The 24,505-nt window shown below is 45.5% G+C and overlaps 8 protein-coding genes across 8 annotated transcripts; 2 read left to right on the top strand and 6 right to left on the bottom strand.

The window, feature by feature from the left end:
- Positions 1–2,963: 2,963 nt before the first annotated feature.
- LOC128706935 (sorbitol dehydrogenase-like) lies at positions 2,964–4,132 on the bottom strand. The gene is made up of 2 exons (XM_053801878.1): positions 3,225–4,132; positions 2,964–3,147 (listed from the first exon to the last, which is right to left on the bottom strand). Exons 1-2 carry the CDS (start codon positions 4,130–4,132, stop codon positions 2,964–2,966), a joined length of 1,092 nt encoding a protein of 363 aa, XP_053657853.1.
- Positions 4,133–4,482: 350 nt separating this feature from the next.
- On the bottom strand, positions 4,483–5,644 carry LOC128707396 (sorbitol dehydrogenase-like). The gene is made up of 2 exons (XM_053802349.1): positions 4,734–5,644; positions 4,483–4,666 (listed from the first exon to the last, which is right to left on the bottom strand). The coding sequence occupies exons 1-2, from the start codon at positions 5,642–5,644 to the stop codon at positions 4,483–4,485; spliced, it is 1,095 nt and encodes a 364-aa protein (XP_053658324.1).
- A 1,293-nt stretch (positions 5,645–6,937) lies between these two features.
- Positions 6,938–8,097, bottom strand: LOC128719655 (sorbitol dehydrogenase-like). Its single transcript, XM_053813283.1, has 2 exons — positions 8,035–8,097; positions 6,938–7,966 (listed from the first exon to the last, which is right to left on the bottom strand). Exons 1-2 carry the CDS (start codon positions 8,095–8,097, stop codon positions 6,938–6,940), a joined length of 1,092 nt encoding a protein of 363 aa, XP_053669258.1.
- Positions 8,098–9,655: 1,558 nt separating this feature from the next.
- LOC128707987 (sorbitol dehydrogenase-like) lies at positions 9,656–10,877 on the top strand. Its single transcript, XM_053802943.1, has 3 exons — positions 9,656–9,749; positions 9,818–10,628; positions 10,700–10,877. The coding sequence occupies exons 1-3, from the start codon at positions 9,656–9,658 to the stop codon at positions 10,875–10,877; spliced, it is 1,083 nt and encodes a 360-aa protein (XP_053658918.1).
- Positions 10,878–11,251: 374 nt separating this feature from the next.
- Positions 11,252–12,263, top strand: LOC128708889 (uncharacterized). Its single transcript, XM_053803868.1, has 4 exons — positions 11,252–11,390; positions 11,469–11,857; positions 11,931–12,084; positions 12,154–12,263. The coding sequence occupies exons 1-4, from the start codon at positions 11,252–11,254 to the stop codon at positions 12,261–12,263; spliced, it is 792 nt and encodes a 263-aa protein (XP_053659843.1).
- A 1,065-nt stretch (positions 12,264–13,328) lies between these two features.
- On the bottom strand, positions 13,329–14,770 carry LOC128707925 (phosphate carrier protein, mitochondrial-like). The gene is made up of 3 exons (XM_053802883.1): positions 14,411–14,770; positions 13,749–14,089; positions 13,329–13,674 (listed from the first exon to the last, which is right to left on the bottom strand). Exons 1-3 carry the CDS (start codon positions 14,768–14,770, stop codon positions 13,329–13,331), a joined length of 1,047 nt encoding a protein of 348 aa, XP_053658858.1.
- A 2,913-nt stretch (positions 14,771–17,683) lies between these two features.
- On the bottom strand, positions 17,684–19,622 carry LOC128707577 (phosphate carrier protein, mitochondrial-like). Its single transcript, XM_053802533.1, has 3 exons — positions 19,248–19,622; positions 18,110–18,450; positions 17,684–18,029 (listed from the first exon to the last, which is right to left on the bottom strand). The coding sequence occupies exons 1-3, from the start codon at positions 19,620–19,622 to the stop codon at positions 17,684–17,686; spliced, it is 1,062 nt and encodes a 353-aa protein (XP_053658508.1).
- A 2,175-nt stretch (positions 19,623–21,797) lies between these two features.
- On the bottom strand, positions 21,798–23,827 carry LOC128709149 (sodium-independent sulfate anion transporter). The gene is made up of 4 exons (XM_053804135.1): positions 23,666–23,827; positions 23,173–23,601; positions 22,152–23,103; positions 21,798–22,078 (listed from the first exon to the last, which is right to left on the bottom strand). The coding sequence occupies exons 1-4, from the start codon at positions 23,825–23,827 to the stop codon at positions 21,798–21,800; spliced, it is 1,824 nt and encodes a 607-aa protein (XP_053660110.1).
- Positions 23,828–24,505: the final 678 nt, after the last annotated feature.

Raw genomic sequence — 24,505 nt, 5'->3', positions numbered from 1 at the left:
CAGCCATTCTGGGGAAAAGGCAACGAAGCACCCAGCACCCGAACCGGCACCATCGAATCGGACACCGGAAACATAAAACAAACACGATTGCGATTAGATATCGGTGACAGGCAGGGCAAAGGACGATAAATTCAAACGCTCCGTTGACTGCACATTGTCACAACCGTGGCGTGATCCATTGTTTTAAGGCCACGAAACAGACGTTAAACAGGCGCACCGGGCAGGGTGGGACCAATGCCGTGTGCGTAACCGTTTGCGACGATAGTTGATGCCGTATGCTGTCACCTCCCGAAAGCTTTCAATTCGTTTCTCGCGAACGGGCAGAATGGTGGGAAAAAGATTACGTACGAATGTCTGCGTGTCTACACACTTTGCTAATACATTTCCATCATTTGTGGTGGGGTGTTTGGCACGTTCGGAAGGAAGGCTGAAGGCTTTTCTCGCTGCAAATAGAGTGAAAACAAGATTTATGAGCTCTCTCAACTTCAAACGCCCCCTTTTGCGCATTTAGGTCTAGCGTGTGTGTTCGCCGGTGAGCGTGAAGAAATACTACCACAAGCGTTACAATGTCCAAACTCTTAAAAGGGTGTCAAAAGGATCAGCCACCAAAGCAGTACGGCTCGTTCCGGTACCGGGCACTGTGAAAGATGTCGGTGGGAAATATTTCCCAAGTTCACAACACGACAACGACGGAAACACGATACGTTCGCCGAAGACGGATGTTCCGGGTTGGCCGTGATGGGGCGCGGAAGGCTAATTTTTAGCCATCCGCTGGTGGCTTCAACTGGTGGCATATTGACTAAGGCATGCTGGATGGAGGCTGACATTCACTTTCACTCGCTGAAGATGCTGAAGAACAAAACACGCGTCGTTCCGTGCTAAAGTCGGTTGGACACTTTGTTATGGGGCACCCTTTTTATGCCGGAATCAAAACGTTGGGTGGGAAGAAGAAAGAACTGGGACACGAAACACACGCCAAGGACATTCGGAAGGATAGGCCGTTTAACTAATCTTTTTATTGCCCTGCTGGATCTTGTTTATAGCGCGCTACGCGTGAAACGTGAGCTCGATTGGGAAGGAGATTCGTTGGGTATTCAGGGTAATTTACGCCTATTTTCGTCAAGTGCAGACTGTTGTATTCGTGGAAAGTTTTGTATTGCAGTATTTACGGCACAGCTCGGCTTATGTTTAGCGATTTGATCTGCCTTACACGTGAAGTCGGGGAACAATTTGTCAATTCAGCTTATAGCAAGATATTATTCTAGACGAGCAATTATACTTTGGAGCCTGCGTTGTTAAGAGGTTAAATGTTTCCTGATAAAAATCAATCATTCTATTCTTACACCATTCCATAAATCCACTATCACGGACAGAATGGATGCCATTTCGGCACGACGAATCGGTTTCCATCTCTCCCCCAGTCATGTCGTCAGTACTAACAGCGTTGTGCACTTCGGCCAAACCTACGCACTAAGTGATTAATGTATTTTGCAGCAACAAATGTATTCCCCCGTTGAAGTAATGCAAAAACACTGACAATTAATGACATTGCTTCGGTTTAAATGATTAATCTTCTACGAGGAAATGGGATCTGACATGGTTCAGCCGGAAACGGATCCAAACAGATTTAATGTAATTAAATCTACAAAACTTCGAGTTGATTCGTTAAGACGATTTTTTTCTCATTTATTTCTCTTTGTTCTGCAAACAGTTTGCTGTTAATGATAAAATAAATGTTTACATTAAACTTTTAGTTACATCCAACCTGCTATGCGTCCAAGTAATGTAAAACTTTCAAAACACATTTATGATAAATGTCAGGCAATTTTCCATCGAGATTTTCCCGTAACCACAATAGAAACGAGTCGATGGTGGTACCATTTCTCGATTCTTTTTCTGGTATTCACACCTGGGTAAAGCTTGCAATGGAGCAACACGATTAGCTGTATAGTTATAAAACTATAGAAGATGTCCAATTCTCATTTACCTCTGTGAGATAATCCTCCAATATATAGGCCTGGATAATCCAGTATCGTGGCCCTTCCTTAGTTAATCCCCAGGTTTCAACATCACATCCTCAACTATCTCTATTTACTATAGAACAGACAGTTAAGTCCTAAAATGTAAAACAATGTTTCTTCTTCTTTGTCGGCAACAACAACCTCAAGAGGTCTGTTTATGGATTTTTTTTTACTTTATTGAAAAGCAATCGGATTGTCAATCCTCCGAGTGCAGGACAGACTATAGTATATATATATATAGAGTGTTGTGTCAATAAAGCAGAAAAAGGATAATCAGTCCTGCGTACGAAGGATTGTTCCGGATGGGATTTTGGACAGGTCCTGCCGTGTTAGGACCGACCCCGTTGCCAAATACTTCACCAAGCAACCCCTAACAATGCTTACGAAAGTTAGAAACATAAAAATATCAACTTTATTAAGTTCACATTAAGGGTTTCTATGACTAAACAGTCCATTAAAAGCTCTTCCAATAAACTTTTTCTAGCTCGCATGTTAACGTTTTAGTTTTCATACTATACAGTAACAATCGTATTTGTCGAGCAATGTTCCTTGTGGTTGTATGCATTTTATTGCAACCAAAAATTAACTAATGTATCTGTTTTATGTCTGTGTTCCTCGTGGCGTTGACATAATATTTCTTAAGCTTAGACATACATTATTCGTCCATTACTATCAATAGATATTATTATATCAAAGTTATTCATTATTATTATTTCATTTTATCGCTACACGTGTTCAAGTTTAAAATAATTGGAAACCCTTTACCTTTCAAACACAAAAAGCGGGAGATTCATTTTATACTTTACATTGGTAGCTTGTTGAAGATATTTTTTTTTAATTTTTATCAATATATTTTTCTTCTCAAAGAACGAAAAAAAGGACAATTTGTGTTGAATGTGTTAGACACATCCCTCGGGTACTTTATTTACAAACGCTTACTCCTCAGTTGATAAACTTTGTAGGGTTGTTAGTGTCGCGTGGAACGAGATGGATCATAATTTTAATTCCCTCGCCCTGCGATGCAACCCGGAATGCCTCATGCACGTCCTGCAGATCGAAGTGATGCGAAACCAATGGCTTCACGTCGACGTATCCGCTGGCGACAATTTCCAACGCGGCTGGGTAGCTAAAAATTGGAAAAAAAGATAAACATTAACCAATCGCTGGTGTAACTTGTCGCCTCGTCACCGGTCTCCTACGCACTCGTGATTGTAACGCATGGCAGTGATGATTTCGATTTCCCGCGAGATTGCATCCACCATCGGTAGCTGCACATCTTTGTTGCCCAGCCCCACCAAACAGATGCGGCCGGCGTTCCTCGTTGCCTTGATCGACACTCGCATACCGGGCTGTGAACCGGAACACTCCAACACACGGTCGGCTGGACCACCCAGAATCTCATGAATTCTTTTCACCAGATCATCTTCCGTGTCCTCTTTGCGTATTCCGATCGTACCGGTAACACCGAGCTTTTTAGCTATCTCCAGTCGGTGTTTCGCATGCTCCAGGTCTAGAATCACTGTACGGGTAGCTCCCATCGCTCTGGCAGCAATCAAACACACCAACCCAATTGGACCCGCGCCAAAGATGACCACCTTGTGTCCCAAACCTATCTGAGCTCGCCGGCCAGCATAGACGGCAACCGCCAACGGTTCCAGCAATGCGCCCTCCTCCATCGTAACGTGGTCCGGCAGCTTGAAGCAACAGTCAGCATACTGCGCATAGTAGTTCGAGCAGTTTCCGTCATGCTTCTGGGTCGTACAATGTTTCCCATCCAGGCAGATGTTGTACTTGCCCACTTTGCACAGATCACACGTGCGGCAACCGGCTGCCGGTTCGATCGCGACCCGATCGCCCACCTTCAGGTGCGTCACTGAGCTGCCCACCTTGCGCACGACACCGGCCGACTCGTGGCCAAGCACTATCGGTTTGATTAGGCGCTGGGCACCGAAACCACCATCCTTCAGGAAGTGGATGTCCGTTCCGCAAATGCCACAGCTATCCACCTCCACCACTACCTCGTTAAAGGCGGGATCCGGTATGGGACGCTCGTCCAGACGAAGGTCATTCGGTCCGTAAACGGTCGCAGCAAGGTTTTTGTTCGGTGCCATCGCAACTTGCCGTCACAAACACTTTCTGCACCGGTTAGACAGATGACTGGCAGCGTAACCCAACTAAGCGCGTGCCGTGATGTGCACGAGCTTATATAGAACCGGGCGCAATTTCCTGAGCATGTTTGTGTACGTCCGCCCAACGCTGACGTCGGTGCGCGCGTAATCAAATAAGTTAACGATTACGTTTGCGATAAAGTCCAACGAATCCGCAAGATGCCCATGCAATAGGCAGCGTTATCAACCGTTTCGCACAAAGCTTAACGTAGGTGACATCGAACAGCTGATAGTAACGTTCAAGATACTCAGTAAACAGTTCATTTTTATTGACATATTTCGATTTTACTAGCTCAGTTGACAAATTTCGACGGGTTGTTGGTGTCTCGTGGAGTAAGATGCACCATCACCTTCAACCCTTCGCCCGATGCAGCCACCCGGAACGCCTCGTTCACGTCCTTCAGGGCAAAATGATGTGACACCAGTGGCTTCACATCGACGTACCCACTGGATACGATTTCCAATGCGGCCGGATAGCTAGAAGTAATATACGATCGCAATGTTACCTCTAATTCCACTCAATTTACACATCAAAGATACTCACTCGTGGTTGTAACGCATGACAGTAATGATTTGAATTTCGCGAGAAATTGCATCCACGATCGGTAGTTGCACTTCCTCCTTGCCCAATCCGACCAAACACACGATGCCGGCATTACGCGTCGCCTTGATGGATATGCGCATTCCCGGCTGCGAGCCGGTACACTCCAACACACGGTCAGCCGGACCGCCCAACACTCCTTGTATCTTTTTCACGATGTCCTCCTCCTTATCGGCTGCACCAATCGGTATTACTTCCGTAGCACCGAGCTTTTTCGCTACTGCCAACCGGTTGCTGGCCTTTGCCAGATCCAACACCACCGTTCTGGTCGCCCCCATCGCTTTCGCCACGATCAGTGAAATCAGTCCGATCGGACCGGCACCGAAAATGATGACTTTGCTTCCCAATCGAATGTCCGCCCGCCGTCCGGCATACACTCCGACGGCTAACGGTTCCAGCAATGCGCCTTCCTCCATCGTAATGTGGTCCGGCAGCTTGAAGCAACAGTCAGCGTAGTGCGCGAATAAGTTCGAGCAGTTGCCGTCATGGTTCTTCGTCGGACAGTGTTTCCCATTCAGGCAGATGTTGTACTTGCCCACTTTGCACAGATCACACGTGCGGCAACCGGCTGCCGGTTCGATCGCGACCCGATCGCCCACCTTCAGGTGCGTGACTGAGCTGCCCACCTTGCGCACGACACCGGCCGACTCGTGACCGAGCACCAACGGACGAATAAGCTTTTGATCACCGAAACCGCCTTCCTTCAGGAAGTGGATGTCCGTACCGCAAATGCCACAGCTGTCCACCTCCAGCACCACCTCGTTGAAGGCTGGTTCGGGTATCGGGATCGACACCAAGCGTAGATCGTCCTGACCGTAACACACGGCGGCCATATTCTCTTGCGGTGGAGCCATGTTTTCGACAGTACCCGAACCGTTACTGATGATGTCGTACAAAATGAAGTGATCTTTTATACTACACCCCTGAGTTAGATTATTCCAGGAACTCTCAATACCCCAACGTGGCGCCGACCATGGGTCAGCAGTTATATCTTCTTTTCTCATCTCACTGAAAGGGTCGGAGGTCAGTCCATTTTGGTAAGGTTATGTAGCTGTCAATAGTGCATCAATTGAACCTGATAGTAGTCCGGTTGCTGGTAGATTGTTCGAAATGTTACGATCGCGACCGTAACACATACAACCATTTGGCCACGCAGGCACGGGTCTTTTATAATCATTTTAGTAAAGTACACCCATAAGGCTTTATCATTTTATTAGGCAATACTAACACACCGCCCTGCCATCTCCTGATGTCATGTTTGCAGCCGTATTCTCGTACAATTCCTAGGTAGATCATTAGCAGCGCTTTTTTTTCTAAAACATTATACCACTTGGAGTTTGTTGACATTTTGAATGCGAGGTAATCTAATTCTGACTTCTTTCAATATTTTCCGTTTTATTGGCATCAGTTGCATGCGCGTATTTCCTAGCTTTTATGATGGCTGAAAGGTTATCTAATCGGCTGTGTACATTAAACTGAGCGAGGGTACTCTATTGGTAGCACCCCCTGCTACGGAGGAGGCTGTCGATACGTCAACATTGATGGGGGCCTCCCCTGCTGATACCGATAATACTATTTTCAGTCGCATCTAAAAAATCGCCTGGTCTGGTTCAAACCGACTGGTCCAAGTGCGAATCCCGCGCACCGCGTTGGTGCCGTGCGCCACTCGAGACTCGAGTGTCAGAGATTAGCAAGGCAGATGTGTCGGAGTACCGGGCCAATCAAATTACCCTCAATGATTGTTCATTCGCATACAAATGTGATACAGCCGTGCCCTCCCTATAGGTGCGATCTATCGTATTTGTCACCGCAAATGGCGATGCCTATCATCAGCATCGCGGAAAGAACTTCGGCTGAAAAGTGGCGGTGGTACAGAACAGTAGGTCAGGGATGCACTATATAAACCATTGCAAAAAGCGTGCGTTTTGAAGGTGGAAACATCTGAAACCACTATCAGTAGATACGGCCACAACATAGCGCTATGTAGCGTGACGCGGAAGCGAGCGATCTGGAATGCAGGTCACGTTGTGTTGATAATCGTACGATTTGGAATGGGTAATACCTACAAAGATTTATTGATGCAACACCACCGCTTTACAACTTTCCTGACATATACGTTACGAACGCATCTCTTTTCGACCGGAGAGTTACACCTTTCGCTTGGGATTGTTTTTGTTTCTTGGCTGACAGTGGATCATTACCTTTATCGCACCGTCCAGACCGTACCGTGCGGTCTTGAACGCTTGTTCCGATTCCGCCAGATCGTAATGATGCGTGATGAGTTTGAGTGCATCGATCGTACCGTTGGCCACCATTGCCAGTGCTGCTGGGTAGCAGTTTGCATAGCGAAACGCCGTTCTAATGTCGATCTCACGTACCAGAGCGGTTGTGATCGGAATGCGCTGTTGTATGGCTCCGATACCGACCAGCGTCACTACACCGCCCGGAACGGTAGCTGCAATACTCAGCTGTACGCAGGCTTCGGCCCCAGTACATTCGATGCTAATATCAGGGGCCGTACCGAGCAGAAGATGAATGCGTTTGACAACATCTTCCTGGGCATCGTGTCCACTGACGGCCAATGTTGCATCGGCGCCGAGAGTTTTCGCCAGCTCGAGCTTGCTTTCCAACAGATCAATGACGCACACCTTGGCCGCTCCCATCGCTTTTGCTACTAGCAGCGTAACGAGCCCGATCGGTCCGGCGCCCAGAACCAGCACCGTATTACCGATTCCAACTCCACCCCGTCGACAGCAGTGTACGGCCACGGCCAGCGGTTCCAGTAGTGCGCCCTCCTCCATCGTGACATTCGGTGGCAATTTAAAACAGCAGTCGGCCGCGTGCGTGTAATAGTTGCACAAATTCCCGTGGCCGGTCGTCGCACAGTAGATACCATCCGGGCAGAGATTGTACCGACCGGCCTTACAGTGACGGCACGTCCGGCACCCAATGGCTGGTTCGATGGCAACACGGTCGCCAACCTTCAAATTCGTTACGTGTCGTCCAATTTCCATCACCACGCCGGACGATTCGTGGCCAAGCACTAGCTTGTCCTTCAGTTGGTAATCGCCAAATCCACCGTGCGAGATGTAGTGCACATCCGAGCCACAAATTCCCACACAATCCATCTCGATCAGAACCTCATGATTACGTGGCCGGGGTATTGGGATTTCTTCCTGAAAGCCAAAATGTTGCGACACTGCTTGATATACTTGCTCTATTCTCGATACTGCACTCTACTCACCACACGGAAATCTTCAACTCCATGAACCACACCGGCCAGATTTTTAACCATCCGCTGAGCCATTCTGTTATGCTGTTGATCGATGCAAGATTGTGTACTCGCTCGCTCAGCTCAGTAGCTCACGTTAATACCTACTGAAGCATCTGGATCATCCTGCTGCGGTTTATGTATTGCGTCAGCTAATGCATGCTGACCATCGCGCGCATTGTGCCGAGCAATCGATGAGTTCTACTGACGGTAGCATTGCTGCAATGGCCAGTTGTTTGAACCAGTCACGTGAAAAACTAATCAACATCACAACATCTCCTGGGCGACTGAGAGCAAATTGCCTCCGTTATGCACATTAATCACCACTTCACTAGCGACTTTCATTAATCGAATCGCATTTTTATTGGATCGATGTTGACATCATTCGCAACTACAATAAAAGCTAAATTATCATTAGAAAAGTATGTATGAAACATACCAGTTTATACAACGTTAACATAAGCTTGTTGTTGGGACAAGAACGAAAATCAATTCAGTTAAGTTGATCAATACTTTCACATACATTCGTAGCAAACTGATAAGAAAGTTGTCGTTGTGCTTGTAGCATTGCAGAGACCTCTGATAAGCTAGTAAATGTGGCCATACATGTTAGTAGCAAGTTACTAGTCATTTGTTTTGTAACATTTACTCTTTAGCAACACTTTGGTCATAATCTCGTTTCTTCAAAAATAGTTTGAGCTATGAACACAATGTTGGTAAATCAATGTACTATTTCAATTGTTACACCTAGAAATCGTATAGATACAAACGATCTTTACTAATCGAAATTAGAGTAGCAATTATAAACACCAAATAATTATTCATCGAGTTTAGAACCAACACTATGCATGACCATGGCCTACGGATGTCAACAAACTCGAGATGTCATGTAAACAATCTGCGGTTTACAGTGCTCGCCGTGCCTTCCTTATCGAACAGACCAGCAGTTTATCTTCTGTAAATTCTCTTCCGATAAATCTCTTGATTGGACGTAAAATATTAACTAGATAAACTCATTTTATTTATGAACCATTAAATCAAACGTGTTCAAAAGTGCATGGTTTTCTGAGTTTTCGTGCGTAAGTTTTGTATATTGGAGTTAATCAAAAGTACATTCATTATGGTGTTTATAGAATGTCTATAGGCATTATGTTTTTTTTAGATAAAAAAGTAACGTAATTACAGTAGATAGCTACGTTTCGTCGAAATCACATCGGTTCATGTTTACGGTTTAATCTATGCAGTCAAGCTGATTCCTACAGGCGCGTCCTCTAAACTGTATCATTGAGAGTGCAGCAAACAAAATAAAACCATCTGGCCTACCACATCCGCCGCACACACCAAGTAAACCACGGTTCCAATTGAACATATAGCGCTGCTGTACCTTACACGATCAAAGTCATTTTCGAGTCCCGGACAAGCACAGCGCGTCCTATCAACAAATCACTCGTACCAGCGTAGAACCCAATAAAACATCGGCCGAGTGCTAGCCACCGGGGAGATAAAGCCGGTCGCTTCGTGGGATTCGATTTCAGTCGCATTTTAAAGTTTGGACCGATCACAACACCGTACTAGATCGTTTATAACAGCTGCAATGGCCAACAAAAGTGACAATCTCACAGCCGTCCTGTACGGCATTGAGGATCTACGCTTGGAGCAGCGTCCAATCCCAGTTCCAAAGGAGGATGGTAACAAACGGACTCATTTTTTCAGATTTGATAAGCATACTAAAACCGTTTGTACGCATCATGTTTAGAGGTGCTGCTGGCAATGGATGTCGTCGGTATCTGTGGTTCAGATGTGCACTACCTGGTCAAGGGACGCATCGGGGATTTCATCGTGAAAAAACCCATGGTCATAGGTCACGAAGCGGCAGGTATTGTGTCCCAGGTAGGGTCTAAGGTGAAGCATCTGCAAGTGGGTGATCGTGTTGCGATCGAACCCGGTTACGGATGCCGTACGTGCGAGTACTGTAAGAGCGGTGCGTACAATCTCTGTGCGGATATGATATTCTGCGCCACGCCTCCGTACGATGGCAATCTGACCCGGTACTTTGCCCATCCGGCGGACTTTTGCTACAAACTTCCGGACCACGTAACAATGGAGGAGGGAGCCTTGCTGGAACCGCTCTCCGTCGGTGTGCATGCATGTCGCCGGGCAAACGTTGGATTGGGTTCACAGGTGTTAATTCTCGGTGCAGGTCCCATCGGTCTGGTAACGCTCATAGTGGCCAAATCAATGGGTGCCGGTAAGGTGCTCATTACCGATCTGCTGCAAAATCGTCTAGACGTGGCGAAGGAGTTGGGCGCTGACGAAACGTTTGTCATACCCAAGGATGCGACCGAGGCCGAACTGGTAAAGGCTATTCATGAGCTGATGGGTGGCGCACCTGATAAAACGATCGATTGTAGCGGTGCGGAAGCAACGGCTAGGCTAATGATTTTGGCCACCAAAGCTGGAGGTGTGGGCGTAATGGTGGGCATGGGTGCACCCGAGGTAAAGCTGCCACTGGTCAATGCACTGGCACGCGAGGTTGACATCCGTGGTGTATTCCGGTATTGCAACGAGTAAGTATTGGCATCTTTGATTTCATTAAAGAAAAAAATCTTATTGTAATTCTTTTGCAATGCAATTTTAGCTACCCGGTGGCTTTGAGTTTGGTTGCGAGCGGTAAAGTGAACGTAAAGCGGCTCGTTACGCATCATTTTAACATTGAAGAAACGGCCAAAGCTTTCCATACGACCCGTCACGGCGTAGATGGTGCAATAAAGGTAATGATCCATGTACAACCAAAAGATAAAAATAATCCGAAATAGATAAGTTTGCGCGATAGAAAGTAATAAAGCAAGGATGCATAGAGGGGTCGTATATACGGTGTCAATAATGATTAGTTACTGATAATTTAAACGTCTTTTCGCAAATTGAGGGAGTTTTTTTTCGATAGTATATTGAGTAAAACAAATTGATTTACATGTATAATTATACGATACGTAATTATTGTACGCACGTTTTCGGTATTTATTTTCTAATTTCCGACAAACTAGATGTGACTCTTTCCCTCGCACAAACTGCAACCACTAGGCACTCGTTGAACTGTCAAAACAAAAGTTTGCTTGCGTTTGTTTCTGTCGGAAATTTCAGATGTTTTGTGGAAAAAAAATTAACTCCGAAAAATAAACAGCCTTGCACCATGAATGTGATACAGTCCAATATTTCTACCACGATCAGAAGCTTCAACATTTCGGACGACATCCGAATCGAAGTGAAAAAGTTCCGCACCAATGCGAGCATCGATGAGGTTGACATCGAAGACGACGAGGATGATATTTGTAAGTGGCAGCAACGATGATCCAATTGCCCATGGGGTTTTACACCGTTCGTAATCCTATCTGTGTGCCGTATTTTAGCCGTTATTCAGAAAATTCACAAAACGTTTGCCGATCCGCACAGCACAACGTTCGATCCGACCACGTTGAAATCGATCATTGCACGGCTGGATGAGATTGAAAAGAAGCTGGAAAATGTCGTGTACATGAACCAACAGGCAGACGCGCTCGAGGCAGCCGCACGACAAACCGGAATCGTTAGCTTACCTTCTGCGGGAGGCGTTATTGTGGGCAGTACGGGCGACGAAGGGTTGGAGCTTAAGCTGGAACTCGATTCCGACAGTGAGCTGATCGGGGAATTCATCGAACAGGACGAACTGAAGCTAGTCGAGTTTCCCATCAACCGAATCGAGGAGCTGAAGGAGCTCGAGGAGTCCATCACATCGGACCAAGAGTCATTCGTTTCGCTTGTAAAATTGATTGATTTATGTCCAAAGATGCAATACTAGTTTCAATCTCTTCCATTTTATTGCATTCCCGCAGGTTAATTTCATCGGCAGCACCGTACAAAAGTACAACCGCAATCTAGAGCTGGTGCTGAAAGATTTCATCACAGAATCACTTATCAACGAGCTTGGCTACAGCACCACCAAGGAATCGATGCTATCGTTCTACATCTTCAATCAGTTGCTGTACGGTGGGTAGCCGAGTTATATATAGATCTATACTTTTAGTTGTTTATGCAATCTTATATTCTTCTTGGCAGATATCTGGAAAAATGATTACTCAACCATAAACGACTACAACAACAAGCTGAAAAATATTGTAATTAAAACGCAAAACCGATTTTTGCGATTAAACAAAAACAAAAAATAGGGGCGGCCCAGTGGTTTAATTCGATCCCATCCTCCGATACAAGGACTAACTATCTGGCTTTGTGGTAAAAATAAATCTAATACGATCTGGCCCTTCTACGAAAAAATACAATATGTACATTTAGTTTGATTCAACGTTGCGTACCTTTTTCTCCATTTTCGCTCTAAGTGGGATGAATGAGTGAATTAAATTATTCCAGTGCGTGAGGAGGTACATCCAACTTTCATGAAGAGCTGGAGTTAATTTAGAATTTATTTCTCCGCAGTGACTAGCAACTAAGTGGTATAACACGTTGAACCCGAATTTGGGTAATTCCAATGGTTATCACCTGGCTATATCACCCGAATGCAAGTAGGTTATCATTGACAACGTACCCACGGTAATTATTTCTTTTTTTTCAAACGGCGTGCAGCGAATTAAAGCATTAGTGAGTGGATTTGTGATCGTCCTGTAGAATTAAATCAAAGAAATTATCTCTTAAAAGTTTCTTTTCTCAATCTCATTAAGCCAGATTTTCCGTTCAAGTCAACTCCTCAGAGGAACTCGGAATATCTTCCCACGTAACACACGTTATTGGTACCGTCTAATTTTCCTTTTATTCAACGACTTTGGTGTATTGTGTGTTGTGATTCACTTCTTTGGATCTATTCCCTCGCACAGCAAGCCAACACCCGGTCTGGCTGCAACCTTGTTGACAGTAAGCAAGCCCGCACAAGACCGTGGGCTCTTCTTATCGAATTTCAATTTGCACACGATGCAATACTGGAATTTACTATGCCGCCACTGATTTTACTGTTTCACTGTTTGCTAATAACTTCCGCATAGCGAAGCGACCGGCGAACAAGACGTGGCTTGTAGGAGGCGTCCCAAGCGACTAGAATTTTCTCGTGTATGGTTATTTTTTCTTAAAATTATAGGGCATTAGATGCATTCGTGCATTGAAATTGAGTGATGTGAAGATATTCATCCTTAACAGAAGATATTAAAGTACGAATTTGGGAACGAAAGGAAGGATGGGAAAGGTTTAGGATATCAAGGTGAACGAGTGGTAAGTGGTGTTGTGGTTTACTGCACTCCTAGCTTCTTTTTCAACGACTCCGGCATCTCTGGCGGTGGTGGACGTGGAATCGAGAGGGCTACCTTCACACCATCGTAGATGAACCATTGCAGAGCAGTTAGGGTACCGATCATGATGATACGCGGCATAAGACCGTTCCACATGCCCATGAAGCCAAGCTGCTTCGCCACATCGATCGCAGACGATCCCTTGGCCTGGTTCAATTTCGATACAACCACATCGGCCGGGTGGGAAACGATGGCACAGAACACACCGGCAATGTAACCGGCAGCGAACGTCACCACCAGCTGTTCACCCTTCGAGCATTGGTCACGTGGCTTCGGTACGACATAGCTGTGAAAATAGGGAACAAAACGAGAAACCATTCATTTAACCAACCCAATAACAATATTTGCATGAACACTCACGCATAGAGCAGTTCAACGGTCTTCTCAAAGCAGGCGAACTTCATCATCGTGTACGGGATCTGACGGCACCAGAGCGGAACGAGACCCTTGTAGAACGCCATAATACCCTCCTCACCCATCATCTTCGGCATCGCTTCACGCAACGTGTTGGCATATCCTGGCATGGTCTGGATCTTAACCTTGGCCGCCTCGAACGGAGAAAGCGCCATATCGGCGAAGAATTCGGCCGATGCAGATGCACCCAGGTACAACCAGGTGCGGTAGAGGTAGGCATTCTCCTCACCCAGCATGTTGGCATACTGCACCTTGAACACCTCATACAGCCCGAACTTGAACGCACCCTAGAAGAATGGGGAAGAGCAGCAACGGAAAGCAAACAGTTACGCTGTGTGGTGCTGATAAGCGGACACAGAGAATGTCATCGCAAGATCACGCTTATTGGTTATTGTGTGGAAGCGCACAATGTGACATTTGTGTGCTAAGCCTATTAGTGTTCATTATCTGGTAGCTAATGAAAAAAAAGTGAATCGTCTCGTGTGTACAATGCGACTGTATACTTTTGACTTATGGATTAGTATTAAAAACATAAGATGTTGCAGTACGAATACAGGCCTTCCTACGACAAAGCTTGAAAGAAAATGCTTATCTCCCATGTCCCATACCTGTGCCGAGTAGCCGAAGAACGTCGGTGCCCAACCTTTCACCAGACCACGGGAACCATCCTCGGCGAGCGTCAGCTTGAATCCATGGAACACATTCTTGTACTTGGCCTGGTCAACCTGCAGCCGACACTTGACCAGATCAAGCGGCACGACGAATGTATGCGTGGATCCGCAGGAAATGATACCACCGAGACCGCACAGCAGGAAGAATTTGGTCGAACCGAACTCAACCTCATCAGTGGCAGCGGCGGCGATCGAGCGACCACGTACTGGTGCAACGGTACCGGCATCGCATTGTGCCTTCGTGAACGGAGTCTTGAATGGCGAGTTACGGGCAGCGTCCAGCAATGCGGTAAACATGGTGTGGCTGTGTTTGGATTACTTCGGATACTAACCGACGATCAACAGGTGTAACTACTCGGTGTAGGAGTGCTAAAACAGAAAGGTGAAAAAACAGAAGCAAATATGAAACTATATGCACGTTAAAGATAAGGTGAATTGGTCCCATTATGTAAGTTTGCCATCAGCCGTTTCGAAACCGAACGTCATCAGCTTCCGATCAGTGAGTTACGGTTGTGGACCACCAGTTAGAAGACGTCACAGCATAAACAAAAGATCCCCCCCCCCCCCCCCTCCATATTACCCAAGTCCCGAAATTTTCAAGTCCTTCGAAAGACACACATCTGAGAAGGTTCAATGTTGCATAATGACCTCCTTTTGTGTTCTCTTCACAACGACTCGTGGTTGCTCTGATTGCTCGTAAAAATAGTTGTAACCGTGTAACACGCGGCGACACAACGAGTTTGTAGTAATTGCCGAGCGGTTAACCCGTCACGAGGCCGGATGATCCGAAACGATCTGTTGCGTTCGATTGTCTAATTTCGGCCAAAGAGGATTACTTTCGCTATCACCACACACCGTCGTAGTCTTGCATCTTTTCGCTCCATCCCATCGTTGTTTCTGCGAATAACGGCTATATCGAACCATCGTGGTCCGCTGGTTGTGGTAGCTGTATGCAGGGAAAGAGCCACATCTCGTGCAGCTAACCGGGATAGCTTCTTTTGTCCAAGTTCAAGAACAACCCGTTTCGAAATGCTTGCCAACGGGTAACGATCGACAAAGCGCTGATGATGAGTAGGACGAGGACAAGTGTGTCTAAAATTAAATTTCGCTCCACGCGAAGCAACAAGACGACATTGGGGCACACACACCGCACATCACCACCTTCATCCATGGCGCTTTTTTTTTTTTGTTCGCAACCAACTTGATGTAATCGATTCCTTTACATTTTCCAGCAAATTTTAGAACATTCGCAAATGGTTAAATTATGTTGATACTTCTCGCTGCACCGTAGTGAATGATATTACTGTTGCGTGCATAACGCTTGGTACGCCCGTTTTGAAATGTTTCTTTGATTACATAACCTCAAGCATCTTTAATACAACGCGCAACACTCCGGCTGGGAAAATACGCTTAAAGATAAACGATATTTCTTCCAGTTTCTGGACGGCGTTAGTAGTGCTACAGTTTCAGTCCAAATAACTTGAACACAATTCCATCGGCTGCGTTTGCTCCGTTGTGCAGGAAGTGTTTGATGCAAACAATTTTCTTGAAAGGATTCTCCCACAAACAGTAAACTGTTCGTCCACTACACCTTCTTTCGCACGATTTTTATCACACCACAATTCGCTCACTACGATTGCCTCACCACCAAAAATATGCGATAACGGCCTACTTATCCTTTTGCCCACCGTTTGCGATTAACCGGACTGTGCTTTACCTTCAATTTCCGACGCCTTCTGCGATGCGAGATCTTTCCGTGCTACGGTCGCTCTGAACCACGGTTCCGTTCAGCGAATGTACTCTGGCTGGCCGCTGCTAAAACCCAACGAGGGGGGTAAGAGGTTTTGATCCCTTAACGTCCGCTCTCTCCTTACCATCTGCCGTGCGTGTGTATTTGTGCAACAGCGGCATACATAATTCGCACCGTTCGTGGCAACGTCGAGACACGAGCGGATCTCCCGCAGATCGCTTTTTCCATCCGTTTTCAGTAGGAAAATTCTGCGAGCATATACACATGCCGCTGCTGCAAGAGAGAAAAGTATGATGAGCTGATTGAGTACATGTTAAATAGTGAGAGAAAATGTAAAGGTTTCGCGCGTTTGCAGTGAAATGCCACCCCCCACAGGCAATATGTGTACGGAGCCAAGTGAGAGCAGAAGTATCCCTTTTACTTCTGATCCACAAATGCTCCCTCTTTCATTATTTTATTCTCGTGTAGTAACATCATGTGATTCGCGTGGTTCCGATGGAGATGAGATATATCCGACGCTTCCATCGATGACGTCACCGTAAGACAAAGCATTAGCGAATGTGTGTTTCGGGTTTTATCAGCTGACGAAGGACAACTGCCAATGGATTGTAGTTTTAACCCTCTCAAGGAAATCAATCTGAAATGGCCGTACAGGTTACATGGTCTATTGAATTCAGATCACAATCTACAACTGTTTGCAACATTGTTTTGCTTTTTCCGACCACAATATATTCACATGGCACCATAATCATTCAGCAACTGAATTTTCTTACCTATATTGCGTAAAAACCGAGTCAATCAGTAAGAACGAGAGCAGACACAAGCAGAAAATTTATCAATCACCCACACGTAGTTGTAACACGCAGCAAGCATTCAATTGGCACCAGAATCTCCATAACAAACCTTCAAACCTTTACCCTACACGTACTCAATACGTAGAACCAAGACGAGAACCGGGATGAATAGAAGGACATTTCTCACGTAACAAAAAACATACTAAACGTGCTGTTATGTTTACTAATCGTATCGTAATTCACTCGGTTTCAGGACTTTATTCACGATGATGTTGTCGCACTGTGGAACGCTAGGCTCGCTGGGCATTTACAACCACCAGGGCTACTATGACCGCACATTTCACACTCACACACGTAGTAGTTTTTCTTCCCATCATTTTTACCATAAAACAAACACCGTTGGGTACGCTAACGGAATGAACCAATCGAACGTTTGATTACATTGCTTCACAAAATATCATTCGGTAGATGGAATCTCCGAGTCAAACCCCCTTTCTCACATATCATTTGCATCACGTCACAAGTAACATTTTCACTTAAACACCTTCAAGCCTTGCCCGGTAGTACAAATCATTCCATTTCCTTTTTTCCGTGCTGCTCAGCACGAGAACCACCGAAAGTGGTGCACCATCACTAAATAATTAACTCCCTTCACTGTAGCTAGAATTACTCTACGTTCAGCTTCTTTTTCAGCGACTCTGGCATCTCTGGCGGTGGTGGACGTGGAATCGAGAGGGCTACCTTGACACCATCATAGATGAACCACTGCAGGGCGGTAAGCGTACCGATCATAATGATACGCGGTGTCAATCCGTTCCACATGCCCATGAAGCCAAGCTTCTTCGCCACATCGATCGCAGACGATCCCTTGGCCTGGTTCAGCTTCGATACAACCACATCAGCCGGATGCGATACGACGGCACAGAACACACCGGCAATGTAACCGGCAGCGAACGTCACCACCAGCTGTTCACCCTTCGAGCACTGGTCACGTGGCTTAGGTACGACATGCCTGTCAAAGGGGAGAAAATGTTCAAAGTAAAGCATCTTTTAGTACAAGCTTACTCAATAGCAGATCCTACTCATACGTACTTGTACAACAGTTCAACGGTCTTTTCGAAGCAGGCGAACTTCATCATCGTGTACGGGATCTGACGGCACCAGAGTGGAACGAGACCCTTGTAGAACGCCATAACGCCTTCCTCACCCAGCATCTTCGGCATGGCTTGTCGCATTGTGTTGGCGTATCCTGGCATGGTCTGGATCTTAACCTTGGCCGCCTCCAATGGTGCTAGTGCAATGTCGGCGAAGAATTCGGCCGATGCCGATGCTCCCAGATACACCCAGGTACGGTAGAGGTATGCATTCTCTTCGCCAATCATATCCGCGTATTTGATTTTGAATACTTCGTACAGACCGAATTTAAAGGCACCCTGGAAAAGAGAGGTTTTTTTTGTAGTGAAACGTATGCAGAGAGATGTTTAAATAAGAATTTGACATCAATTCATGTTCATGTTTCAATCAATTCATGTTTCAATCGTTGTACCGAAAACTATGTATGCGGGAGACTACTTTCTACACAATTTATATGAAAACTGAAATAATCCGTTCCAAACCGAAATAATGCTCAGATAAAACAACCTATTAAGCTTTTAACTCCTTTAGAATATCTTCGGTTGATTGGTGATTTGTTTTATCGTATGCAGAAGAACGCTTTGATTAGCCCGCTAAGCGAAAAACACCTTAAAAGGAATACTTCTTGTGAGGGTATTCATTTTTCAATATCTCAAATAGATTTATCATCTTCAACTATATGCATTATTGATTTAAAACATGCCCACACACTGCACAATGCATAAGCCGCTTTCCATGAGGCCGTACGTTGGATTGCGTAAGAGGCATGATGGCATCTGCCTCAAGGGCAGTTCAATTACTCATACATCGGCGTACAGCGGAGTGCTGCTTAAAACGGAACGATCGGAATTATCTCACGACTGCACATCGTGCAGCTAAGCTAGTATTGGAAGTTATTCCCAACCACTTTTAACAATTGATTACCGTGCCAAAATAGTCACATGGCTTCTTACTCAAGCAGCATAGCGCATTCAAAAGCTTCAACTCCTACAAAAAGGTCATGGGCGGTGGTACCAAAGAAAAGTTGTGTCCATCACGTGAAACATGATAAGCTGATATCTCTCTTAAGCTTCCGGTAAAAATGTTCTTATCTTACCTGTGCCGAATAGCCGAAGAAGGTCGGTGCCCATCCTTTGGCGAGACCGCGTGCACCCTCCTCGGCGATAGTGACCTTGAATCCGTGGAACAGATTCTTGTACTTGGCCTGGTCGACCTGTAGCCGACATTTGACCAGATCGAGCGGCACAACGGCCGTGTGCGTGATGCCACACGACAGGATACCGCCGACAGCGCACAGACCGAAGAATTCGTTCGAACCGAACTCTACTTCGCGGCTTGCTGATGCAGCCTGGACCGAACGGCCCGGTACGATGGCCTTTTCCGTGCTGGGTGTACCATCGTCGCAATGGACACGTGTGAACGGTGTGCGGAAGGGTGAATTTCGTGCGGCATCCAGCAGTCCGGCAAACATGATGGTATTGAATCTTTTGTCCTAGCGACACCTGTGTACGGAAGGAAAAGCAAAAACTGTCATCGATTAGTTTTCTGTTGCAACGCCTGCTTTTCTCATGCTGTGTAGTATTAAATCGATATCAAGTGGCCGAGGGGCATTACGACATCCCAGGTTGGTAAGAACACAGGCGTATTCTTCACCGACGAAAAAGCTTACAACGAACCCACACGTTTGCGATAAGATAACGTCCTTTAAAACACCGTTTTCTGTTCACGTACGGTTATATAAAACCTAATTCCACATTTTCAATAAAATGGCAAAGTTTTTATAGTATCGTTATGCGAATAATAAATACAATAATAATTTATTCAATAATTGATAAAGAACACAATGATTATTTCATTTTGTATAATTCCAAACAATCAGAATGGAACAAAGATAATAAAATGAACCATTTGAAACGGAGAATATCCTTCCAAATCAAGCTATGGCCAACTCTTCGAGCTCATTATATAACCCTTCCGAAAAAGCCGCAATATGTCGTAAGCGCTTGGCTCATGTCTGGGAACTTTCAAGCTTCCCGTAATAAGGTTGAGGGTTTTGCACAACCTGTAGAAGCCATCTCAATATTACTCCAGTTGGAAAAGTTCCTCTTTTCGCACCAAAACGTTTTGTTCACACATTCCGAAGCATTAACGAACACAATTAACGCCTCCATCTGGTGGGCAAACGAAACCGGTGCAAGCCATTGGCCTGGAGAGTGCGTCACGAACTGCTACAAAAAACACGGGAGTAGGAGAGTTTCTGTCACGTGGAATTGTCTGCGTAGCATATCGCCGGAACATTCTAGATGCGGTTAGCATTTGTAGTCCGAACATTGCAGTACGAAAGTGTCATTCTTCATAACAGCATTTGCAACACATATAAACTGTTTTACTAATGGAAAAATTCCGATTTGTAAGCCACAGTTAACGCTAGATGTTGGCTATTACCAATCACTCCCCAATGGCCTTGAAACACAATCAAAGCGCATAGCAACCGAGAACGAATGTTATGGTACAGCATTGCTTCATGTTGATGTTGAACACACTCTTTTTTGCTGATACGAATGTGCTGTATATTACCTAAACATCTTTTACTAACTAGAACACTGGACTTACCGGCTCAATCAGACAGAGAACAGGCACCGCAAATGGCTGGCTTTCGATTAACAGCTTTGCGCACAATTTTTCACCTAGTGATGGACTTCTCCAGCCGGAACGAAAGCTCAGAACTAATCCGTTCCAGGCAATGCTGGAGAAAAGTCAAGAAAAAGAAATCTCCCTTACGTGAAACATGCTTCGAATAATTGTTGCTTAAATTATGTTTTAAATAGTCTTATAATATTGTGATAATTGAAACGAATGGTAGAATAAAAAATCCATTAGCCTTTAATAAATGAACATAATTTATTGACTTGTTATGTTTTTTTCTCATTGGAGTTTGAAAGCTTCGAGGAATTCGCTCCAGTCACTAGATGTTCTGTGTTTCGCTTTATCCGGGCATCCATTTGTTATTTTGAAAATGCAGTTACATTATTATGCAAATGCTTTTTGTGAATTATAACAAATGCATTACCCACAACATAAATGTCCAACGTTATAAAATTAATGTAAATCAACAGTTTTCTTGCACTGTACATTAACAATCGTTCGGAAGCAAATTAATATTAGACAGCAATCTGTAATCGGGTTTCATTTCGGAATTCTTTCCCACAGAACAGACATGCGGCAAATTACCACTCAAAGGTTAATTGTGTTTTTAACGTCGTTCAATTTATTTATGTTTTGTCGATATAAACAAAGCGTGTACAAACATGGTAAGACAATAAATTCGATTCGCTGGTTATGGCCAATTGGTAATGATTCTGCGAAGTAGTATCGTTTTGTGAGAAATCGTCTTTGTCCAGGAGTGCTTTTGCGTTTGTTTATCTTATCCTACACCTATAACCGATCGGGCGAGATAGGGGATACAAACAGAAAGGAACATCAACTCTGCTCCGCACAACTTACAAACGTAACACATATGTAATGAAATTTTGTCCGATGGTTGGATGACGCGTAACATTAAACGATCAATGAATCAAACGAATGCACATCCACCTGCGCACATTTACAGACACACAACACATAGAAGGCACGTTTTGGGATACACTTAAGACAATTCGATTTCAGCGATGGGCGGTGTACGTTCGGGCGATAGGAGCGGTGTAACGACTTCTCGCAGCTCATGCTTACCTCCCTCAGCGGTGGACAGTTCTTGGAGCAACATCTCTAGCTCATCATCATTGCTAACTTCCAGCAGGCTGCTTTTCAGGGTTTCCTGCAGGAGCTTTCTTACCTCACTAGATGACCCATATATTATCAGTGGAATCTTTTTCTTTTCCAGTTCTTTGCGCAGCATTTGCAATCCAGTCGCGGCAGTGTAGTCAAATTCTAACAAATAAATATTCGATAAGTGGATATAAACAACATTACAACGTTAGAAAGATACTTATCCCACACTTACCGTTCACTAACCGACAGTCGAATACGACCGGAATGTTACCGTGCTGTTTGATAGCTTTAGACGTAACGTTTCGAACCCACTCGACGGCAGGGAAATATATAACGCTATGGTTTGGACGGATCAGAATGTACTGCGCACCGACAGTAGTATTCGCAACGCTAACGGTCAACAATGGACGAGCAGTTCGATACACGACGAAGGCCAGATCGGTCAGCACTCCAGCCAACAGTCCCAGCTCGACGCCGACGATCAAACTCAGCACGAACGTTACGGCACCCGGAATTAATTCTCGCTTATTGCAGCGCCACAGCGGTCGAATCACTTCGTACTCAATCATAAATATAACCGCTGATATGATCACCGCACTCAGGGCGGCTTTTGGAATGAACTGGAAATAGGGTGTCAGTACACCCAACGCCAACAGCACCAGCGCACCCGTGTAGATGCCACCGATCGGGGTCTTTACACCACTCGCATGATTCACAGCACTGCGCGAGAACGACCCAGTAACTGGAAAGGAACTGAAGAACGATCCACAAATGTTGCTCAGCGAAAGGGCGACCAGTTCACGCGTCGGATTGATACCGCTTCCACCGAATGCTTTCGAAATGGCCACATTACCAAGCACGGCAATGATTGGGACGAGCGCAATCGAGGCACCCAGTTCTTCGATCATACCGGTAAAACCCAGCTGTACCGGGCTGGTTCCGTTCGGCCCTCCACCTTCCGGTAGAACTGTACTGAATGGGGGCAGCTGGAAATCCGGTATGCCACTCTTAACCGTGCCTGTCAGGATAAAGGGTCGTTCACCTCGCTGATCGTAGTAGAACGCCACAAAACTAGTAATCAACACTACCAGTGCATTCCGCGCCGTAGCAACTAACCAGCACACAAGCCCTACGATTTTGCGTCCTCTCGTAGCGTCTGCGGGTGTTTTGATGTCTTTCAATTTCTGAAACAAGAGTGTCATAGTTATACCAGTTTGACTACGGCAGCTCCAACAGAGGTCAATATTTCTTACCCTCATGGCGAGTAGCACCGCTATTGAGACGACCCCGAGAATACTATCGGCTACACGTGCTTCGCCGATCTTTTCAAACACAGTACGTACGGTACTGGCGAATCCAGACCCAGAACCGCCACGAATACCGAGCAACGCCTTTAGCTGGGACGCCCCTATGATGAGCGCCGTGGCCGATGTGAAGCCCACGGTAACCGGGAGTGAAATGAGATCCACCAGTGCACCTAGCCGTAAAACGGCCATGAGCAACTCCACTACCCCGGACAGGAAGCACAGTAATATAGCGAGCTGAGGGCCAGAATCTCCACCATAGCCCGTGTGTCGGCTGGTCATAAGCGATAGCAAAGCGGTCGGTCCAATGGTAACCTCACGGCATCCGCCCAACAATGCGTATACTACCCCACCGATAAAGGCGGAGTATAAACCATACTGCGGATGATAGAGAAGACACGTTATTATGGGAATGTGTTATCCTTCGTCGGTACTATCTTACCTGTGGTTCCAACCCTGCAAGCGTCGCGTAAGCTAACCCTTGTGGAAGCACTGTCAATCCAACCGTTACACCGGCGATCAGATCCGCTACCACGAACTGTGCCGTATACCCGCGCAGCCAACGTGCCCCAGGAACGAAACGTTCCACGCGCGACAAACCCATGTTTCAGTGGCGTTCAGCTCACTTCTGCCTCGGTACGTATGGTAGATGCTGCAAAGGTAATAAACCACGGCAATCAGTACTACATCAGCATCACTATTGGGTGTACTAGTTTTACTCAACGATCGGTGCTTGTTTTTGCGTTTATATTGTCACAACTGTTTTTTTCAGGTACACATTTTTCAAACGAATAACAACGCATCTGGCGCCGAAGTTCAATGTCGCTCACCAGTCCTTCGAATATGAGCGTTGTTTGGAGAGATGCGCGTGTAACAAAGTAAAATGGTGCACCGTTTCCTCATACGGAGGATTGACTATCCGGTTTAGTCTAATAAATCTGTTATGCACTACACCTGACCGCGTAGCTCGGTCGTTACGCCAAGAAGCAGAAGAAGTATTTTCCTAGTACATAGTACAACTACTGCTTACTATTACTGTGTACTCTTTTTACTCTTACTGTTTACTATTAGCCTATTAATATCTAACTTATTAGCATTTTAGCATTTACCATTTTTCAAAGCTTGCTATATAGGAGAGAATGTACGCCATAACGCCATACTAAGCCATATACAAGATAGTTCATAGAAACAGTGTCTTGCCCTTATCACTATAAAGCTCTGCAAACGGAAACAGAAGCGAATAGTGATAGCTTTATAACTTCCTTTTTATCTCTGCAGATGC

Source organism: Anopheles marshallii, chromosome 2, assembly GCF_943734725.1.
Source record: "Anopheles marshallii chromosome 2, idAnoMarsDA_429_01, whole genome shotgun sequence".
NCBI lineage: Eukaryota > Metazoa > Arthropoda > Insecta > Diptera > Culicidae > Anopheles > Anopheles marshallii.
The sequence above is the reverse complement of the archived record's forward strand: the minus strand, read 5'-3'. Positions and strand labels throughout refer to the sequence as shown.